Here is a 19,838-nt window from a genome sequence, read left to right on the forward strand (position 1 = left end):
TCGGGGTTGGACACCCGCCACTGCCAACCGGAGGCGCCCACTGCCGGGGCCGACCAATCGGGGGCCTCGGCGGGCGGGGCGCCGAGCCCGTTAGATTTGGCGGTCCGACTTCAACATGGCCACAGCGCGCGGCGCCCACGCAGACGGCGGTTGTGAGGAAAAGGGGCCTGAGGGGTCGTGTCCGGAGTCTGGGCCCCACAGCGCCACCATTCCGAGAGTGAAGCTCCTCGACACTCTGGTGGATACTTTTCTCCAGAAGCTCGTCGCCGCCGGGAGGTAAGGTCGAGGAAGCAAGGCAGGGTAGAGGGCGGGGCGGCGGTGGCGGCGGCCTGGTCACGTGGCCTCGCGCCGGTGCGCGACTGACCAGCGTCCCCCGTCTGCAGTCACGTGGTCTCACGCGCGCCGCCAGGGGGCGGGGCCGGGAGTTCGGGTTCCTTTACTCCTGCCTGGCCCGCTGAACGCTGACGGTGGTCAGTGAGGTGGTGATGACGGTGCCCCTGCCCTGGGAGGTACGGGCGCGGAGGGCAGGGCGCGTGCGGGTCGTAGGCTGTCCGTGCGTGGCCTCCCCGGGAACCCCGTCGTCCCCCGCGATCGGAGCTGTCGCGGTCACCGCCCGCCAGCCTACCCCGCGGACCGCCGGACCCCGAGGCCCAACTACCCCCACCCCCACGCCCACCCCGGACCTCAGTCTTGTCCCCGTCGGCTGCTGGGGAGAAACTCCTGCTGTCTCCGCCCTCACCCCCCGCCGCGCTTCAGTCCCACACACACCCTGCGGCTGGTCCACTCCGCACACGGTGGGCGCGGAGCTGGTTTCTCGGGGGGTGGAGACGGGCAGGGAACTGAGTAGGCACCAGCTTGATGAGATAACGAACAGGTGATGGGCGAGGACAACGCTGGAAGGAGCCCGCTGAGCAAGTGACCCTGAGCGGACGCTGAAGGATGAGGAAGGCTAGGCAAAGCACAGGGCTTGTGCAAAGGCCCTGAGGTGCTCAGGCCTGTTGGGGGGGGGGAGGCGGGCACAGACATGCAGGTGGCAGCTTTTTCGTGCAGAACCTAGTTTCCAGAGTAATGAGTTTTATAAAATAATTTGTAATTGTTTTTGTGGACTCATCATAAGACACCATCAACGTGTATCCAGCCAGGATCCCCCCCCTTGTTTTATGTATTTATTTTTTTAAACTCTTCCTACTCATTCTCGTCTTCCTTTCTTCTCTCCATTGGCCCCACTTTCTATTGGCTCTATGTTCTCCATTTGTTCATGTGCAGTTACTTATTGACCATCCACAATGCCCCAGGCTATGTTTTAGGAGCTGGAGATAAACCAGTGATCAAGAGGCGAGAAAGGTCCCTGCTCTCATGCAGTAGGTCTGCGAGTGCCATAAAGAAAAATAAATCAGGAAAAAGGAATAGAGCAGTGGGATGGGGGGGTTCTGCTTAGCACGGGTGCAAGGAAGTGACGTTTCAGTATGTTTGCATCCTTGTAAACTATGTTTGTGTTTTAAGTTTACGTGAATGATAATTGAGCTACATAGGACTTTTCACTCAACACCATTTTTTTTAAAGATCTAACTACGTACTCTAAGTTCATGTAGTTCAGGGCTTCGCAGGCTGCTTTTCATTCCATGAAATGCATCCAGCTCCTGCCTGTCTCCTGTCATAGACCCCTGGTTGCCTCCAGGCCCCTCCTCCACAAGTCATGCCTAGTGAATGTCCCTGTCCCTGCCTTTGTCCCAGGGCTAGCATTTCTGGAGGTAGATAATGGAGAGGAGCCTCTGCATTCTGGAGCTTGCACCTGTCGGTACCTTGTCAGATTGCTCTCCAGAAGAACTGTTCTATCCCCTGCATCCTCATCCGTCCCAGGCATCCACCATTCCAAACCCTGCTGTTCTGAAGGTGTAGAAATGGCTGTCCTGCCAGATTATAATCCACACACCTCTGCTTTGGGCATTTCCTCCTCTTGTCAGTTGTGGGGCTTCCTTTTCTGCCACTGGCCTACTCATTTCCTCCATTTTTTTTTTTCCAGACTTGCTTTCTTTCTCTCTTCCTTTCTTTTTATTTATTTATTTTATTCGTTTATGTATGTATGTATTTATTTCTTAATTAGCTAGAGAGCACAAGCAGGCAGAGGGGCAGAGGCAGAGTGAGAAGCAGACTCTCTGCTGAGCAGGGAACCCGACGTGGGGCTGGAGCCCGACGTGGGGCTAGATCCCAGGACCCTGGGATTATGACCTGAGCTGAAGGCAGACACTTTACCAACTGAGCCACCCAGGTGCCCCTCATTTTCCTTTTTATTTTTTTTTTTATTTATTTATTTTTTTTAATTTTTTTAATTTTATTTATTTATGATAGGCACACAGTGAGAGAGACAGAGAGAGGCAGAGACACAGCCAGAGGGAGAAGCAGGCTCCATGCACCGGGAGCCCGACGTGGGACTCGATCCCGAGTCTCCAGGATCGTGCCCTGGGCCAAAGGCAGGCGCCAAACCGCTGCGCCACCCAGGGATCCCTCATTTTCCTTTTCAATTAGGGTTTTTATTTTGTTGATTTGCACGAATTCATGATACACTCAAGAAATCAATCCCTTGTCAATTTTATCTTTTTAATTAAAGTTTATTTTAAAAAGTATTTTATTTATTTATTTATTCATGAGAAACACAGAGAGAGAGAGAGAGAGGGGCAGAGACACAGGCAGAGGGAGAAGCAGGCTCCATGCAGGGAGCCAGACGAGGGACTTGATCCCGGGACTCCAGGATCAGGTCCTGGATTGAAGGTGGCATTAAACCGCTGAGCCCCTTGCCCCCCCCCCCCCGGCTGCCCCCTTTTTTGTTTTTTAGATTTTATTTATTTATTCATGAGAGATACAGAGAGAGAGAGAGAGAGGCAGAGACACAGGCAGAGGGAGAAGCAGGCTCCATGCAAAAAGCCCAATGCAGGACTTGATCCTGGGACTCCAGGATCACACCCTGAGCCGAACGCAGACACCCAACCACTGAGCCACCCAGGCGTCCCATAATTAAAGTTTCTAGGGATCCCTGGGTGGCGCAGCGGTTTGGCGCCTGCCTTTGGCCCAGGGTGCGATCCTGGAGACCCGGGATCGAATCCCACGTCAGGCTCCCGGTGCATGGAGCCTGCTTCTCCCTCTGCCTGTATCTCTGCCTCTCTCTCTCTCTCTCTCTGTGACTATCATAAATAAATAAAAATTAAAAAAAATTTTTTTAAAGTTTCTAATTGTAATTCCAGTATAGTTAACGTTACGTTAATTTCAGGTGTACAGTGTAGGGATCTGCATCGCTCAGTATTCATCGCCTGTTTCCCTGTCCCCCACTGCCCTTTCCCTCTAGTGACCTCTCTAGAGTGACCCTTGTCAGTGTTAGACTGAAAAAAGAAAGATCTTTCTGTATTAGGTGTTAATTTTGTCTATTATGTCTTTTGAGGAACAGAAATCTTCAGTTAATAAACAGGTTTGTGGGACGCCTGGGTGGCTCAGCAGTTGGGCGCCTGCCTTTTGGCTCAGGGTGTGATTCTGGGATCCAGAATCAAGTCCTACATTGGGCTTCCTGTGTGGAGCCTGCTTCTCTCTATGTCTCTGCGTCTCTCAGTCTGTCTGTCTCATGAGTAAATAAATCTTAAAAAATAAAAAAAATAAAATGGAAAAAGGGGAAATAATAAAAAATTTAAATAAAAATTTAAAGCATTTTGAAAAGTTAGAACACAACAAAGGAGACAGAACTTTTGTGACAGACACAATGACATCACTCTGCTTACTAACTGCAAGTCCTTCATGACAATATGGGTGAATCTCACAAAGGCAATTTTTGTTTGTTAGTTTCTTTTTAAAGATTTTATTTATTTATTCATGAGAGACAGAGAGGCAGAGACACAAGGAGCCTGATGTGGAACTCGATCCCAGGTCTCCAGGATCATGCCCTGGGCTGAAGGTGGTGCTAAACTGCTGAGCCATCCGGGCTGCCCTCACAAAAGCAATGTTGAGGAAAACAAGCCAGACATAAAAAATTACAAACCACAGAATTCCATTTAATAAAGTGGGAAAAAAACAACAACAATAACAGGCAAAACTAATGTATAGTATAGTTATACTATACTAATGTATAGTATACTAGGTTATACTTCTAACCTAGTAAAGAACGGATGAGTTCTTTAAAGAACTTTAAAATTTTACGAAAAAACATAAAAGACAATCTGACTAAATGTATCACATTTGTGGCTGGATGGTGTCATTGCAGAGATGCCTGTGGTCCCCAGACTGATCTACAAATTCAGTACAATCCCAACCAAATTGCAGCTGAATGTTTTTGAGGAACCAGAAGAATTCACTCTGAAGTTTACAAGGAAAAATCAAGGTCCCCAAATAGCTGTGCTAATCTTAAAGAGAAGAGAAAGGAGAGGGACTCTTAGGTTTCCAACAGAGGCGTGGCATTAAGAACGTGTGTGAATAGACAGGCAAAAGGATGGGCAAGCAGATCAGGGAGCAGAGAAGGGACGAGTCACAGGAGACCGAGGACCCTGCCATATGATAAAGGACACCCCAAAATGAAGTATGGATGGATGAACTTAGTTGACAATGATGGGCAAACTAGAAAAATAGGACCGGCAAGACAGCCTTTATAAACATGGACCCAAGGGACACCTGTCCCAAGTTTCAGGATCCAGTCCCTCATCCGGCTCCCTAGAGGGAGCCTGCTTCTCTATGCCTATGTCTCTGCCTCTCTCTCTCTGTCTCTCATGAATAAATAAAATCTTCAAAACAAGGACCCACAAGTACAACCATAAGGTGAAAAAAAAGTAATTTCATGAAAATTAAGGATTTTTAAAAGATAAATTGATTAGACATTGCCTTACAATTTATTCTGGCTAAGGGATGTGGAGTTAGGCTGAGAAAAGGAGGAGCTATAGTTTGTGAGGGGCCTGGGATAACTGCATTTCTCTTTGTGCTTTATCCTTTTGGGATAAAGTAAACAATCAAAACCGGTGTCTTGTTTTTGTTTTGTTTTTAAGATTTAAAATTTTTTTCAAGTAATCTCTATACCCAACTGGGACTTGACAGGCCTCCCAAGAGGGAGGCTGACTTGGGACTTGATTCTAGGACCCTGGGATCATGATCTGAGCCGAAGGCAGACACTTAATCAACTGAGCCACCCAGGCAACCCCCCTATTTATTTATTTTTAAAATTATTTTAGTTTTAAATAATCTCTACACCTAATGTGGGGTTTGAACCCACAACCCTGATATCAGATTGTGTACTTCACCAACTGAGCCAGCCAAATGCTCCATGTTTTGTTTTGCTCATTTCTTTTTTTTATATAAATAAATCTCAGTATCTATGAGAATTTATTTTTATTTTTTTAATATTTTTTAAAGATTTTATTTATTCATTCATGAGAGACACAGGCAGAGGAAGAAGCAGGCTCCATGCAGGAAGCCTGATGTGGGACTTGATCCGTGGACTCCAGGATCACGCCCTGGGCGGAAGGCAGGCGCTAAACCACTGAGCCACCGAGGGATCCCTGTTTTGCTCATTTCTTAAGTGGGCTGTCTTTTTACTGTTAACTTTAAGAGTCCTAATTTTGAGAAGTCCAATTTAAATCATTTACTTGGGCATCCCCGGTGGTGCAGTGGTTTAGCACCGCCTGCAGCCAGGGGCGTGATCCTGGAGACCCTGGATCAAGTCCCACGTTGGGCTCCCTGCGTGGAGCCTGCTTCTCCCTTTGCCTGTGTCTCTGCGCCTCTCTCTCTCTCTGTCTCTATGAATAAATAAATAAGTAAATCTCTTAACTCTTAAAATAAATAAATAATAATAAGCCCACCAAACCCAGGTTTGGGGGTTACAAAAAAAAAATCAAGAATTTTTTCTTAAAAAAAAAAGAATTTTTTCTTGCTGGTGGTTTAGTATCATGAGAGAGACCACTGTCTGATTCAAGGTCACAGAGATTTACACCTGTGTTTTCTTCTAATGAGTTTTATACTTTTTGCTCTTCTGTTTTAGGCATTTGATCCATTTTTTAAAAGATTTTATTTATTTATTCATGAGAGACACAGAGAGAGGGAGAGAAGCAGAGACACAAGCAGAGGGAGAAGTAGCCCCATGCAAGGAGCCCGATGTGGGACTCTATCCCGGTCTCCAGGATCACACCCTGGGCCAAAGGCAGGCACCAAACCGCTGAGCCACACAGGGATCCCGGCATTTGATCCATTTTGAGTTAGTTTCTGTGTATGATATGAGAAAGGGGTCCAACTCCATTCTTTCACATGTGGACATAGTCATTTAATTCTGTGTTTTTTGTAAATTTCCTTATGATTTCTTCTTTGACCAGTGATTATTTATTAGTATGTTATTTGGTTTCCAGGCATATAGTTTTTTTAAAGTTATCCTTCTGTTGTGATTTCTAGATTTATTGCATCATGATTAGATAACATGGTCTGTACGACACTAATTTTGGACGGGGGGAGACTTTTGGCACTTTGACATCATTTGGCCAAATATGTGGGCAGTTTTTGTGAATATTCCGTGTGTGGAACATTCAAATGAATGTTCCACTTAAAAAAAATGTGCAGTTTCTATTTCTTGGGTATAAATTTCTGTACTTGTCAGTTCGAACTTTTCAATTTTATTAAAATCTTCTATATGCTTATTTAAAAAATCTTTTGGTTGAGCCATCCATTTCTTTTTTTTATTTTTAAATTTTCAAAAAGATTTTATTTATTTATTAATGAGAGACCCAGAGAGAGAGGCAGAGACACAGGCAGAGAAAGAAGCAGGCTCCATGTAGGGAGCCCAATGCAGGACTCGATCCCAGGACCCCAGGATCAAGAGACACTTGATCCTGGCCGAAGGCAGGCCCTCAGCCACTGAACCACCCAGGCATCCCCCATCCATTTCTTTTTAAAGTCACATTTTTTGTTTTAAGTTTTTTATTTATTTTTAGTCATGTCTACTCCCAACATAGGGCTTGAACTCAGGACCCAGAGATCAAGAGACACACTACCAACTGAGCAGGCCAGGCATCCCCCTGATGTTTCTTTAAGTCATGACTGATCTTTTTTTTTTTCCTCCATGTTTGAGAGATGTCTCTCCACCAGTTTAAAAATACTTATTTATTTATTTGTAATGCTCTGAATACAATGACTTCAAAGGTACTCCACTGTGCAGAGGAATAGATTATTGGCAGGACTGTCTTAAGGTCTTTCTAGTGGTCTAGCCTGGTTCTTTTTGAGACTCTAAATCACATTATGTCAGTGTCTTTAAAAAGCCTCCAGTAATAGCACCTAGGTGACTCAGTGGGTGAAGCCCTTGACTTCTGCTCAGGTCTTAATCCTGGGGTCCTGGGATTAAGCCCCTTGTCGGGCTCCCTGCTTAGTGGGGAGTCTGCTTCTCCCTTTCCCTCTGTGTCTCCCCTGACTCTGTTTCTCTCTCAAATGAATGAAGTCTTTAAAAAATGGAAAAAAAGCATGCAGTATCTTGACTGGAGTACACATGTAATACTACGAAGATGTCCACACAAACAGAGGTACGTGGATAGCCGGTGAAATCTGAATGAACTGTGGATCATATGGTGTTGGATATCGTACTATAGTTGTACAAAATGTTAACATTGTGGAGGGTTGGGACGCCTGGACGTCCGCCTTCAGCTCAGGGCGTGATCATGGAGTCCCGGGGTCGAGTCCCACATTGGTCTCTCTACATGGAGACTGCTTCTCCCTCTGCCTATGTCTCTGCCTCTCTCTCTCTGTGTCTCTCATGAATAAATAAATAAAATATTAAAAAAAAATCTTATTATAGGACAACGTTCAGTGGGAAATAATTGAAAACTACCCAACATGTCCAACATTTGAAGAATGATGGTGGTTACCCAAGTATAGTAACTCAGACTAATAAAATACTCTGCTGGTATTTAAAATTCCAGTATTTTAAATAATGCCAAGTCATGGGAAAATGATCACATTATAATGTTAAATTTTAAAGTCAGATTATGGAGGGAAGCATCCACATCCCACATGAATATGATTTTTTTTAAGATTTTATTTATTCATAGAGACCCACAGAGAGAGAGAGAGAGAGAGGCAGAGACACAGGCAGAGGGAGAAGCAGGCTCCATGCAGGGAGTCTGATGTGGGACTCGATCCTGGGATTGAGCCCTGGGCTGAAGGCAGGCGTTAAACCGCTGAGCCACCCAGGTGTCTGAAGCCATTCTATTTTTTAAAGGTCTGAAGTGTTCTTCCTGACCCTGAGAAGCTTGTCAGCTGAGAGTCCTGTGCCTAATTGTGTGGAAGGGGCCACAGTGGTGGTACAGACAGGGGCACCTGGGGGTCGGAGGGCCAGGGACTCCAGGGCTCCCAACCTGTGGGTGGTGGCTGGGTGGAGGGTCGTGCCATCTGTCTGGGGCTGAGGAGAGAAACAGGTCTGGGCTTAGAAAGCTATTTGGACAGGTTCAGGCTTCTCTGCACCTTTGCTCCCTCCTCCCAGGGATGGCCAGGCCCAGTCCGAGTTCTGCTTGCACTCTTCGGCCCCTTCCCCAGCTTGCCCAGCAACGCCACAGAGCCTCTTCCTGGTGGGAGCCCAGCTGGGAGCCATGCTGGGCCACAGTGGCCCCTCTATGAGCCCGGCCCCTCCTGCCCCCACCTGTCTTCTCCCCTTCTCCGCCTACCATAAATGTCATCACGCCCCTCAGGCTGCATCCCTGCACCCTGCCCCTCGCTCCCTGTGCCTCGCAGTGAGATGGCACCTAGCACCTGGTCTGTGGAGAACACCGAGAGCTCCCAGATGAGTTCCTGCATCTGTGGTCCTGGCTGAGAGCCACCCAGGGGCACGTCCTCCCTTGCTGTCACTCCCCTTAGTCCAGGGTCGTGGCCACAGCTCTCTTCCTTCCAGATGCTAGGTGCCCATCTCCAGTTTCTGTCTCAGCGTGAAGCAGTTTGCCACCATTCCCTTGAAACTTCTTTCAAGATCATTAATCATGCTGTTGCTACTTACCATGGATGTTTTGTTAGCCTACTCACTCTCCTTGTAGCCTTTGCTTCTGTCCATATCTCTGTTCTGGCCGTTTGACCCTCAGCTTCCCACACCAGCCTCTGCCACTTTCTCTTCTTGGGCTCTTCCTCCTCTCATCCTTGACTGAGAGCCCTGGTTTTTCCTCACATTCCTCCACATGTGAGCGAGCACATGCCGGGTGATGTCTGGCTGCCCTTGGGCTCCCCTGAGTCCCTTCAGCTGGGCTCCGAGTTCCCATGCTCTGGCCTCAGTGAGACCTCCTTTCCTAGGTCAAGAGCTTCCCTGCCTCAGGGCATTTGCAGTTGAGGTTTGTTCCACCAAGAACGGTTTACTTTGTCTCTTCCTGAGTTTCTGTAAAGCTACCTTCCTCCCCTGGTTAGTCATTATCACGACACTTATGACTGTGCACAGTTCTGTTATCTGTCCCACTCAAGCCACCCCCGAGGTCCCAAGGACAGGATCTGGCTGGTTTCATGTACCACTCTCCCCACTTTGCTTATCGCGCAGCCCAGCACTCTTGACATGCAGTAGATAGGACTGTGAGGATCCCAAGCTGCATTGATCTGCCAAGCTTCCGGCTCCTGCAGTCTACCACTGGACTCTCTTGATGTCCCCAGGACCATCGAGCTCAGCAAGGTGGGGACAGGGCTGCTCCCTCCATGGTCTCTAACGTGGTTGAAGAGCCCAGCGAGTGCTCATTCCCTAGGCCAGAGGTTGAGGAGTGCTCACCCATCCCTTGCACCATCAGATACAGAGCCCTGTTGAAGCAGTTCATGCTCAGCCACCCCTTCCTGGCCCTCCAGCCTCAGCTTCGTCCCCTCCCTTACTGCTCACATTGGAGCATGGCCTTCTGGTTACAAGGGTTCATTGGCTCAGGGTTGCTTCCAGAATCAGCTCAGCACACAAGGCCATTCACTCCTTGGCCCTGCCCTCATCTCTACAGCCGTGGTCAGGGCTGTGGGTATCTAACATGTGCACACTTGCATGCAAGTGGAAGCACACAGGTGCCCATGAGGTCTTCTGCAGCGACCTGCTCTCCCCACTTGCTGCTTCTCCTTGCTAGGACCTCCTTCCCTCTGTGTGTGTAAACAGGAACTTGCAGCTGGTTTCACACAGAAAGGGCTCGACAAATGTATATGAAAATTCCCACTGGCCACTGATACACCTCTGATGCCTGAGGCTCCAGGTGGCTGGGGTCCTTGACAAGTGATGAGTGAGTCCTGTATGTCATAGGGAAAGCTCCCACCTCCATCTGGTGACCAAGGACCTGACCACACGGAGTAGGTCACTCTTCCTCCACCCAGACCTTACTGCTTGGTCCTCATGCCATCTGGAGCAGCCTCCCATAGGCCCTGGGTGCCACTGCTCATCTTCACCACAGTCCATCTAGCCACTGTCACCTGGGAACACGCTGCCACTCCTTGGGTGGCCTCTGATGGGCGATTTCAGACCCCAGCGATCCCAGCTCTTTTCAAGAGACCTAATAAATCCCTGTCTGCCCCACCAAAAAAAAGTTGAGAGACCACATTCACGTAATTTTTATTACAGGATGTTGTTATATTTTATAGAACAATCATTTTTTACAGTGTTCATCTTTTATGGTGTCTAGTGTATAAATTAAGCTTTATCATAAGTATATAAGCGTTTATGTACAGGAAAAAGCATAGTTCTATCCAGTTTCAGGCATCTACAGGAGGTCTTGGAATGTATCCCTTGTGGATAAGGGAGACCAATCTACACATATCTGGATTGATTTTTTTTTTTTTTTAATCTTTGTGCTAATATTTGTCAAATCAGAAGTCTTTTTCGGGGGCAGCCCCCGTGGCTCAGTGGTTTAGCGCCACCTTCAGCCCAGGGAGTGATCCTGGAGACCCAGGTTTGAGTCCCACATCGGGTTCCCTGCGTGGCCTGCTTCTTCCTCTGCCTGTGTGTCTGCCTCTCTCTCTCTCTGTCTCTCATGAATAAATAAATAAAACCTTTGGGGAAAAAAAGTCTTTTTCAGAAAAAGCATCTCAATTTCAGATTCTCACTATTAAGTTTCTAGTAGTTTCCAAAGAATCCAAGCAATAAAAGGTTAAGTTAGTCCAGGGGGCCTAAAAACCTAAAGACCTAATGAAGATTAATTTAAAAAAAAATAAGATTTAGGGCAGCCTGGGTGGCTCAGCAGTTTAGCGCTGCCTTCAGCTCAGGGCATGATCCTGAAGACCCTGGATTGAGTCCTACGTCGGGTTCCCTGCATGGGGCCTGCTTCTCCCTCTGCCTGTGTCTCTACCTCTCTCTCTCTCTCCCTATCTCTCTCATGAATAAATAAATAAAATTTAAAAAAAATAAAAAATAAGATTTTATTCATTTGAGAGAGAGAGAGTGCGCGCATGGGGGTGGGGAGGGGCAGAGGGAGAGGCAGGCTCCCTGCTGAGTAAGGAGCCCAACACAGGGGACCTGGAGATCATGACCCAGGCAAAAGGCAGACACTTAACTAAGCCACTCAGGCGCCCCTAATGAAGATTAATTTTTAAAAGATAACTTTTGCTACAGTTGTCTTCATAAATCAAAGACTTGTGCTGTCATCTAGGAGCATTTCTCCTTTTGGCTTCCCTCTCTTTGTCAGGCCTGGGGCTGCCCAGTGGACCCTGGCCTGAGAAGGCAGCAGGAAGGAGCTGATGGAGAAGCACCTGCTAGCCTCAGGGCTGCCGTCCAGGTGGTGGAGAGGTGCGGTGGGGAGGTACAGAGTGCAGGGATAGCACCCCTATCCCTCGGCTGGGACCGAGGCACCCTCTGGGGGCAGTCCGTGAAGGGGCTTAGCAAGCCACAAGGGCCAGCCTCTCTTAGGCCATGTGGCCGGCCAGGTGCGCAGGCAGAGCCATCTGCAGGCACAAACCCCCAGGCTGACCCCAGGGGCTTGATGCTGTGCCTAGGTATTTTGAAATTTTTAAGTTAAACTTATGTGATAACTCAGTTTGCAGTGAGCTTTTAGTACAGTTACTGAAATGCTTCTCTCTTTTTTTTTTTAAAGATTTTATTTATTTATTTATTTATTCATGAGGGTGAGGGGCAGAGACACAGGCAGAGGGAGAAGCAGGCTCCATGCAGGGAGCCCAATGGGTCCCAGGTCTCCAGGATCATGCCCCGGGCTGAAGGCGGCGCTAAACCACTGAGCCACCCGGGCTGCCCTGAAATGCTTCTTCAGTGAGTTCAGACCATGCAGGTGTCTCAGATACTGTGTAGGGAGGATTTAAGAGCCAGGTGCCTGGCATCGCAGTCTGAGCAGGCGACTCTAGATCTCAGGGTGGTGACCTCGAGCACCACATGGGATGTACAGATTACTAAAAAGAATTAAGTTCAAAAAAAGAGTGTGAAGAGGGGGCCTCTGGGTGGCTCAGTCAGTGAAGCTTCTACCTTCAGCCCAGGTCACGATCTCAGGGTCCTGGGGTAGAGTCCTATGTCAGGCTCCCTGCTCAGAGGGGACCCTGCTTCTTCCTCTGCCCCTTCTCCTGCTCATGGTCTATCTCGCTTTGTCAAATAAATAAAACATTTTTAAAAAAGAGTGTAGGAGACAAACTAGATTAAAATCAGTTAACATGGTCATCTGTATTTTGAAATTCAGTAAATACATTTCAAATAGTGACCTTCAATTGATGATTTGGGGAGGCCACAACTTAGCCTTTTCTCTGTCGTGAGGCCAGTGGGTGCTTCCTGCCACTGGATTGGCTTCTGTGCATGCAGCTGCCACTAGGATGCTTTTACTAAGCATTTGTCTTGGGCAGGAGACACTTCTCGACTCTGGGAAGCCAAGTCAAGTGAAGTCACTGTTTGGCACTTCTGAGGGGGTGGTGAGGACTTTTTTTGAAATTAGTTATAATAATAGTAGTCAGCATGGAGCCTGTCAGTGTGCAAGGCACTATACTAAGTACTTTATGTATGTGGCCTCACAGTGACTTAGTGAGTCAGGGATCCATTTATTATCCCCACCTGACAGAGACAGAACCTGAAGCTTATAAAGGTAAAGAAGTCAGAGATCACTCACCTGACAAGTGGTAGAGGTAGAATTTGAACCTCAGAGGGGACAGGCTGTGAGTCTGCAGAACCAATGCATGTACCAGTGTGTAGCTGGGTGACCCTTACGTACCCGTGGAAGGCCAAGGCCAGGGCACCGTTCCAATAGAGAGCAAAAGGGGGCTTGGCAGGGAGGCCACTGGGGCTGCTCATGAGGGAGACTCCTCTGCCCAAGCAGGTGGGGAGGTGGCCGGGAGTAAGGTAGGGTCTCCTCAGCCCCAGCTGCTGGTCTGCAGCATGGCTTATGTGCTGCCACATCTAACAGTTCTGGGCACCCTGGAGGTCCCAGTGACTCTGCAGGTGGCCTCCCCGCCCACAGAGATATCAGAGTTTACATGAGAAGACAAAACTTGGCACAAGCCAGGGGGTGAGATGGCCCTGAATGGTTTCTAAAATGCATCACTTGTCCTACTTCTCCCTCAGAGTATTTTCTCAGATCACAAGGGCATTTAAACCCTTCCCAGGCCTGTGCCAGCTCTCAAGAAAGGAATTCCTGGCAGTGTGGAGGCGGGTAGGAGGAAGGTAGACAGAGGCATACGTGTCCTGCTGGAGGATGAATGGATCCTGGGTGTGTGGAGTCCAACACATGCCAACGCAGCTCATGCCGTTCTGTGAAGAGTCCATCGTAAGAGTTCCCATTCACAATGAAAAACTTTTCTTCCCTGTTTTTTTTTCCTCTCTCTGAGATGGTGATGGATGTTAACTGTATTTCCTGTGATCATTCCACTGTATATGTGAGTCAAGCCATCATACAATGAGGTATGGCAATTTTATCACAAGAAAACTGGAAAAAGAAAAAAAAAAAAAAAAGCAAGGATCCCTGTCCTGTCTTGCTGACACTGGCCTCCAGTCCGGCTGCCTTCTCTCCGTGCCCTCACGGCAGGCATTCACACTGTTCTGGGGGTCTGTGCAAATGGGCTTCGCTTTCACGGAGTCAGAGCTAAGTGGGGACACAGGAAGACTGCTGGCCCCAGGCCCCCTCACCACTGAGCCTGCTGCCTGAGTGCAGGAAGGGGGCCACTCACACCCTCCACTGGTGAGTGGGCTGGTTAGGAACAGGATCTCCAGTGTCCCATCCAAGTCCATCTCAAGCCACAATTACCGGGTTTCAATTCCAGCCCTGCTTGGCTGGGCATCCTGTGTCTTTCCACATTCTTTGTGAAGCCACAAACTGCGTGGCGAGTGGTGCTAGCGGTACACAAGTTGCCTGAGTCCCCACGAGGACTGAAGGGTGCCTGTGATCCGTCCCTTGCACTGGTCACTGGTGCCAAGGTTTAACCCCCATGGTGTACCAGCATCCAGCCCTCCAAAAATAAAGCCCTGGGTTACTGCATTTGCCAGCTTCCAAAGTGTAAATGCCCAATACAGAGTTGCGGAAAGGTGGGCAGCAGACACCTTTACAGAGTGTTTCCAGACAGATGATGTAAGCCACCTCCAGAGCAAGGAGAATGTGGTGGAAGGATTAGGATGTTGTGTGTTTTGAGTAGTTAGTACCATTGCTTTTAATATGATTTACTGCTAGATTATGTAATTTGGTATCCGGTGCTGGCTGTGGTGAACAGCAGGCTCACAGACTGTGAAAGTGGAGAAGGTGTCCTTTGCAAGCCCCTGTGTGCTCTCACTTGTCACAGACATGGTGTAGGGGCAAGAACTGGGTGGGGAGGTCAAGAGCCATGAGAAAGGAAGGACCAGCGGTGATTCCCCGAGGGGGGTGGGGGTTGTGCACGGGCTTCCAGGAACCCAGTCCCCCATTTGTCCAGCAGCCAACCAGCCTGGCCACACAACTGAGGAGCGTTGGGACCCACAGCCAAGCATAGATGGGGGCTTTTGTGTGCTTGGGGACTCCCTGGCTCCAACATTTCCTGTAGGTCACTTGAACATTGCTTTATCAGAGGCTTTCACTGAACACCCCACATGCCAGCTTAAAGGCTGTCCCTGTAACCCTTGCCTTTAAAGCGCCTCCACAAGTGGCCATCTCCTTGTTCACATGCTTGTGTCTGCTGGTCTCTCTCTACTGGGAACTCCAGGAGGGCCACGCAGCCTCCCAGAACACCCAGGACCTGCTGGGCAGCCAGCATAGAACCTTGGCAGAAGGTGAAGAGACGAGAAAGGGAGTGGGGAGAGAAAAAGCAAGAGACTGCTTTACCTTCTTTGAATTTCTTTGTCCAAGGGTGTGAGCCATTGGGAGTGTCCTGGGTACCCTCTGATCTTTCCAGCTCCAAGGATGGATCAGGGAGGCCCTCTCCACTGCCAGGGACAGAGGCAGGATTTTAAATGGTGTGAACAGTGAGTGGCATCCATGACTTCACTGACCAGCAGCCCCAGTGTGGGATGGCTCTGGTTTGGGGTTTTCAGCAGCTTGATGACATCCTCAGAGACCACAGTTCTCTTCCAGTCACCAACTTAGGGTATAAACTCTGCCCTCAGGCCAGGGCCCCCACAGTGGCTGGGAGCTGGAGGTGTCACCTCCAGCACGTGTAGTCACATCCTACAGAAAGGGTGCCTGTTCCTTCCCCATGTGGCTCCTTTGAGGAGGAGGGACTCCTGTCCCAGGGGCCACACATCCTTTCCTAATCTAGCCCAGCAGAGAGACTGGGATGACCATTTTCTCAGGGACCTCAGCCCACACTGGCAGCAGCATCACCTGGGAGCTGGTTGGACACTGAAGGAGTGGCCCACGAAGAGTCACCCTCCTGGTGACTTGATGCACAGTGGTGGGACTGGGGGCAGGTGGGGCTGATCAGAGCTTTACCTACAGCCTTTACCCAGGGCCATGAACTTGACCAGGCCCTGAGCTCTGAGGGGGAGGTGGGGGTGGCCCAGTGGGTGCGGCAGGCTGGCTGTACACTTGACCCTCCACCTTGCTGTCTCTCCTTTCTGCCAGCTACCAGAGATTCACCGACTGTTACAAGCGCCTCTACCAGCTGCAGCCTGAGATGACACAGAAAATCTATGACAAATTCATCACTCAGTTGCAGACGTCTGTCCAGGTGAGTGGCAAGGAGCACAGCAGGTAGTGGCAGCTCGGGCTCCTCTGGGCACCCCCAGGGCTCAGAGCAGTGGCTGTTGCCCCTTGCCATGGACAGGCACCATGCATGCCCCTGCCCTCATGCCCTGGTGCCGTGCATATGTGCTTGGAGGCCTTCTCCCCCACAGGCCCTGGCTCCTCTCCCCACCTCTGGCGCCTGGTATAGCGCCTGGCTCAGAGGAGGCGCTTCACAACATGGTGCTCTGTGGACCTGCATACAACTGGAGTCCAAGCTTGAGTGGGACGGATCGGATCTGTGCAGAGGGTCTCATGGCCGAGCCCCCACACTGCAAGATGGGCCTGGGCAGCAGCATGATGGGTCTGGGGCCACAGAACAGGTGCACTAGGCCTGGGACCACAGCACCCTAAGGCAATGGGCAGGCTGTGAAGTGTTTTCTACTTTTACTTCCCGTTCTTAATTATTAAAGTTACACGGAGAGAAGTCGGAATGTTGGTACAAAGACACAGAAATTAGCCAAAATCTCACTGAGTCCTGTCGGCAGTGGGGCGTACTTTCACTGCAGGCTTGTCTGGTGTCATTAGCACTCTTACCACTTTCCTTCCAGGAGGAAATCTCAGAAATCAAAGCAGAGGGGAACCTGGAAGCAGTGTTGAACACCTTGGACAGGATCGTGGAAGAAGGCAAAGACCACACGGAGCTGGCCTGGTGAGAAGGGCACTTGGAGCTGGCTCCGGCCCCTGGAGGCTCCTGCGGGAGACCGCCGCTGACCTCCAGGGTGCAGCCAGCCTATGGTCTCCTCTGGGTAAGGAGAGCCCCAGAGCAGACACATGTTATCGAGGGCTTGGGGCAGATGGAGGGACGCCGTGCCATCCATGCCGGGGGCTCCTTTCAGGCCCCACCTGGCTGTAGCAGAGAGGGTGGGCAGGAGGCAGAAGGGTGGATTTGCCGTCTTCTGTTGGACCAGCCTAGGCATCTGGTCTTTATTCACTCATCCACATAACAATATTTGGGGAACATGCAGCATTGAACAAGTCCTGCTCCCCTGGAGCTGACATTCCTGCAGGCAACCTTGTGGCCTGGGGTGTCCTGTGCAGGATGGGGCCCCACTGGCTCCCTGTATGAACAGCATCAGACCAGAGCCAGGAAACACCTTCCTCATGCTTTCCAGTTCTTTTATGCTTTGTGATTTTAACACGTAAGAGAATTAAGTTTTATAACAGAAAAAGAATATTTTAAAGAACCTCTGGCAGATTCCACCTCACTGCCCATCAGAACCAACCCATCCCCTCACACAGCATTCAGAACCCCCATACTCTTGCCTCTTCATCTGCCCACCTTCCCACTTGCTGGGGCCTCTGCAGGTCCCCCACTCATCCAGTCCCACCCCACACTCCAGCTCACTGGTCCCCAGGATGAGGCAGCAGCTGGAAGGTCGCCTCCTGCCCTGAAGTGTTAGACGTGGGGGTGCATGTGGCTGTGATGGGTTCAGACGTGGACCGAGAGGACAGGGAGAGGGGTTCCTGGGCGCCCAAGTTAAGGCTTCATAGGTTAGTGTATCAGCAGAGCAGGGGCCATGGAAACCCATACAATGTGAGACTGCAGGCGGGAAGACCACTGCAGCATCACCCACACACGTCCCCCCCAAACCCCTCCACTGGCCCATGTGACTTCACAGGCGCCCTAGCGGGATCCCGGAAGAAGACGTGCGCAGTGCCATGGTGCCCTACTTCCTGCAGCAGCGCGACGCCTTACAGCGCCGTGTGCACAGGCAGGAGGCCGAAAACAGACAACTGGCAGAGGCTGTCCTGGCTGGGCGCCAGCGGGTGGAGGAGCTGCAGCAGCAAGGCCAGGCCCAGCAGCAGGCCTGGCAGGTGGGTGCCCTGGCAGGTGTTTTCCTGCTGCGGGCTGGCTCCTCCTGTCAGGGTTAGCACCCCGTGGCCCTGGGTTCTCTACACGACCACTTCCCAGGAGCTTTAAGACGTATATGTGAGGGGGTGCCCAGGTGGCTCATTCGGTTGACAACTCTTGGTTTCAGCTCGGGTTGTGGTCTCCAGGTCAGCTCTGCACTTGGCCCAGTATGCCCTCTCAGAATTTTCCCTCTCCCTCTGTCCCCGTATGCCCTCTCTCATGCAAAAAGTGGCTCCAATCCAGGATTACTGGTAGGGCTTGGGCAGCAGCACCAGTGTTGGGCTTGCTTCGTCATGCAGATGTCCAGCCTGTGTTTACTCATAACCACTAGGCAGCTGCCTTCTGGGAGCTGACTGTTCTGTTCCTCACGGGAGTGGGTCCCCATGCCTTGGAGCAGGGCCAGTGGCTTGCTCTTCACTCTTGTCTTCACCCCTCCCTGGCTCTGGGGTGCCCTGCTGGGTCCTCAGGCGAGATGCTGCCCCAGCAATGCCACTCTGTCTCTGTGAGGCCATGGGTCACTCTTCTGTTTGGGGGGGCTCGAAGCCTCTGCTCAGAGCTGCCCCTCACCCAATGTAGCTAGACCCCAGCCATGTGTGCAGTGGGTCAGCTGGATGAGCCAAGTACTGGGCCCCATGTGGGACCAGGAGGGCTCTGTCCTCCCCATGGCCCTCTCCCCAATTGCAAGCTCACCTAACTCAAGAGTATCTTTGCTAGAAATCGCTAGTGGGAGGTCAGATGATCAGGGCATACTTTGGGGGTTCATATTCATGGTGGGCGCTCTGGGGAGGCCCAGCCCTGGTGACTACAGCCCCCAGCCTGCCATAAACCCCTGTGGAGTAGAGGGGACCCTCCTGATAGGCCTTGGCCCTCACATGCCCTGCTGGGCCTTCCACGTCATCCTAGGGGAAGGAGGCCTGGGGTCAAGCAGAGTGGAGGGAGAGGGTTTGGATATTCTCATGTCTTGTTTGTTCCCTCCTGCCGCTGCAGGCCCTGCGCAGAGAACAGAAGGAGCTGGTGGGTGTGCTGGGGGAGCCTGAGTGAGGAGACGGTGGCCGGATCAGGAGCAGATGGTGGTCAAGGGCCTGGGGGAGCTGCCTTTCAGAACCACCGAGACAGTGCCCAGTCCTGAGTGGGGATGTAACTAGCTGGAGGATGAGGCCTGATCATCCCTCCTGACTTTGGGGCTCCCTTGGGGTCACACGCATACAGACATGACCTTCAGATCCTTGTTTTCTTATCCTTTTGAGGATGGTTGGCCATCTCCCATGCTGGGAACCAGGCAGCAGGCTTTCCATCCTCTAGGCCAGGGCCCCACCCTTGCCCACTCCAGAGCGCCCCGGGCCTGGCTCAGGGAGTCTGTGTCTGGTCTGCACTGATTGCCCCCTTGCTGGCCAGCCTGAGGGCCCTTGCCATGTTCTCCCCACATCCGTAAATAAACTTCCTCCACTGTAATCTGTGAGGATGCTTCCTCCGCTGGGCCTCTCCCAGTCTCTTGGGCCCGGGCCCCCTTCCACCAGCGAGGCCTCAGCCACTGTGCCCGGGAGCCTCCAGGCTGAGGTGGGCTGGCAGGGGTGAACCCGACCACCATGTGCAGGAGGCAGCAGGGCCCCTTGTCACAGAAGCCAGACCCCTGGCTTCCACCCTTCTCTGCCTGTTGAGCTCGTTGTGGCAGCCTCTGTTGGGTCTTGTGTGCAGTGAGTGCTCATGCATGCAGGCAGGTGGGCCCTCTTCTCTGGCCAGGGCAGCTGGCCATTGGGGGTGCTCAGCCAGCAGCAGGACAGGTGACTCCTCTGATTGGCGGGTGAAGTCGATGGGTACACGTGGGGTGCACAACTTTTTCCTGGAGAAGACCTCACCCCAGGGAGGCTTGGTTGGGTCTG

The 19,838-nt window shown here is 50.8% G+C and overlaps 1 protein-coding gene across 2 annotated transcripts; it reads left to right on the forward strand.

Moving 5' to 3' along the window:
• The first annotated feature begins 53 nt into the window (after positions 1-53).
• Positions 54-19,410, forward strand: LOC121485455 (polyamine-modulated factor 1-like). Of its 2 annotated transcripts, none has more exons than XM_041745832.1 (5): positions 54-276; positions 15,945-16,050; positions 16,655-16,755; positions 17,726-17,921; positions 18,946-19,410. In XM_041745832.1, the coding sequence occupies exons 1-5, from the start codon at positions 116-118 to the stop codon at positions 18,997-18,999; spliced, it is 618 nt and encodes a 205-aa protein (XP_041601766.1). In that variant the 5' UTR covers positions 54-115; the 3' UTR covers positions 19,000-19,410. The 2 variants fall into 2 exon arrangements, with proteins under 2 accessions (XP_041601766.1, XP_041601776.1); XM_041745842.1 differs by lacking the exon at positions 54-276 and adding an exon at positions 13,484-13,685.
• Positions 19,411-19,838: the final 428 nt, after the last annotated feature.

Source organism: Vulpes lagopus, chromosome 1, assembly GCF_018345385.1.
Source record: "Vulpes lagopus strain Blue_001 chromosome 1, ASM1834538v1, whole genome shotgun sequence".
Classification (NCBI taxonomy): domain Eukaryota; kingdom Metazoa; phylum Chordata; class Mammalia; order Carnivora; family Canidae; genus Vulpes; species Vulpes lagopus.

Bases quoted from the DNA above. Each gene is read 5' to 3' on its own strand.
- LOC121485455 (XM_041745832.1), top strand. From the start codon at position 116: ATGGCCACAGCGCGCGGCGCCCACGCAGACGGCGGTTGTGAGGAAAAG. The intron at 16,051-16,654 runs GTGAGTGGCAAG...CTTTCCTTCCAG, and splicing joins AGTTGCAGACGTCTGTCCAG to GAGGAAATCTCAGAAATCAA. The intron at 16,756-17,725 runs GTGAGAAGGGCA...GTGACTTCACAG, and splicing joins GACCACACGGAGCTGGCCTG to GCGCCCTAGCGGGATCCCGG.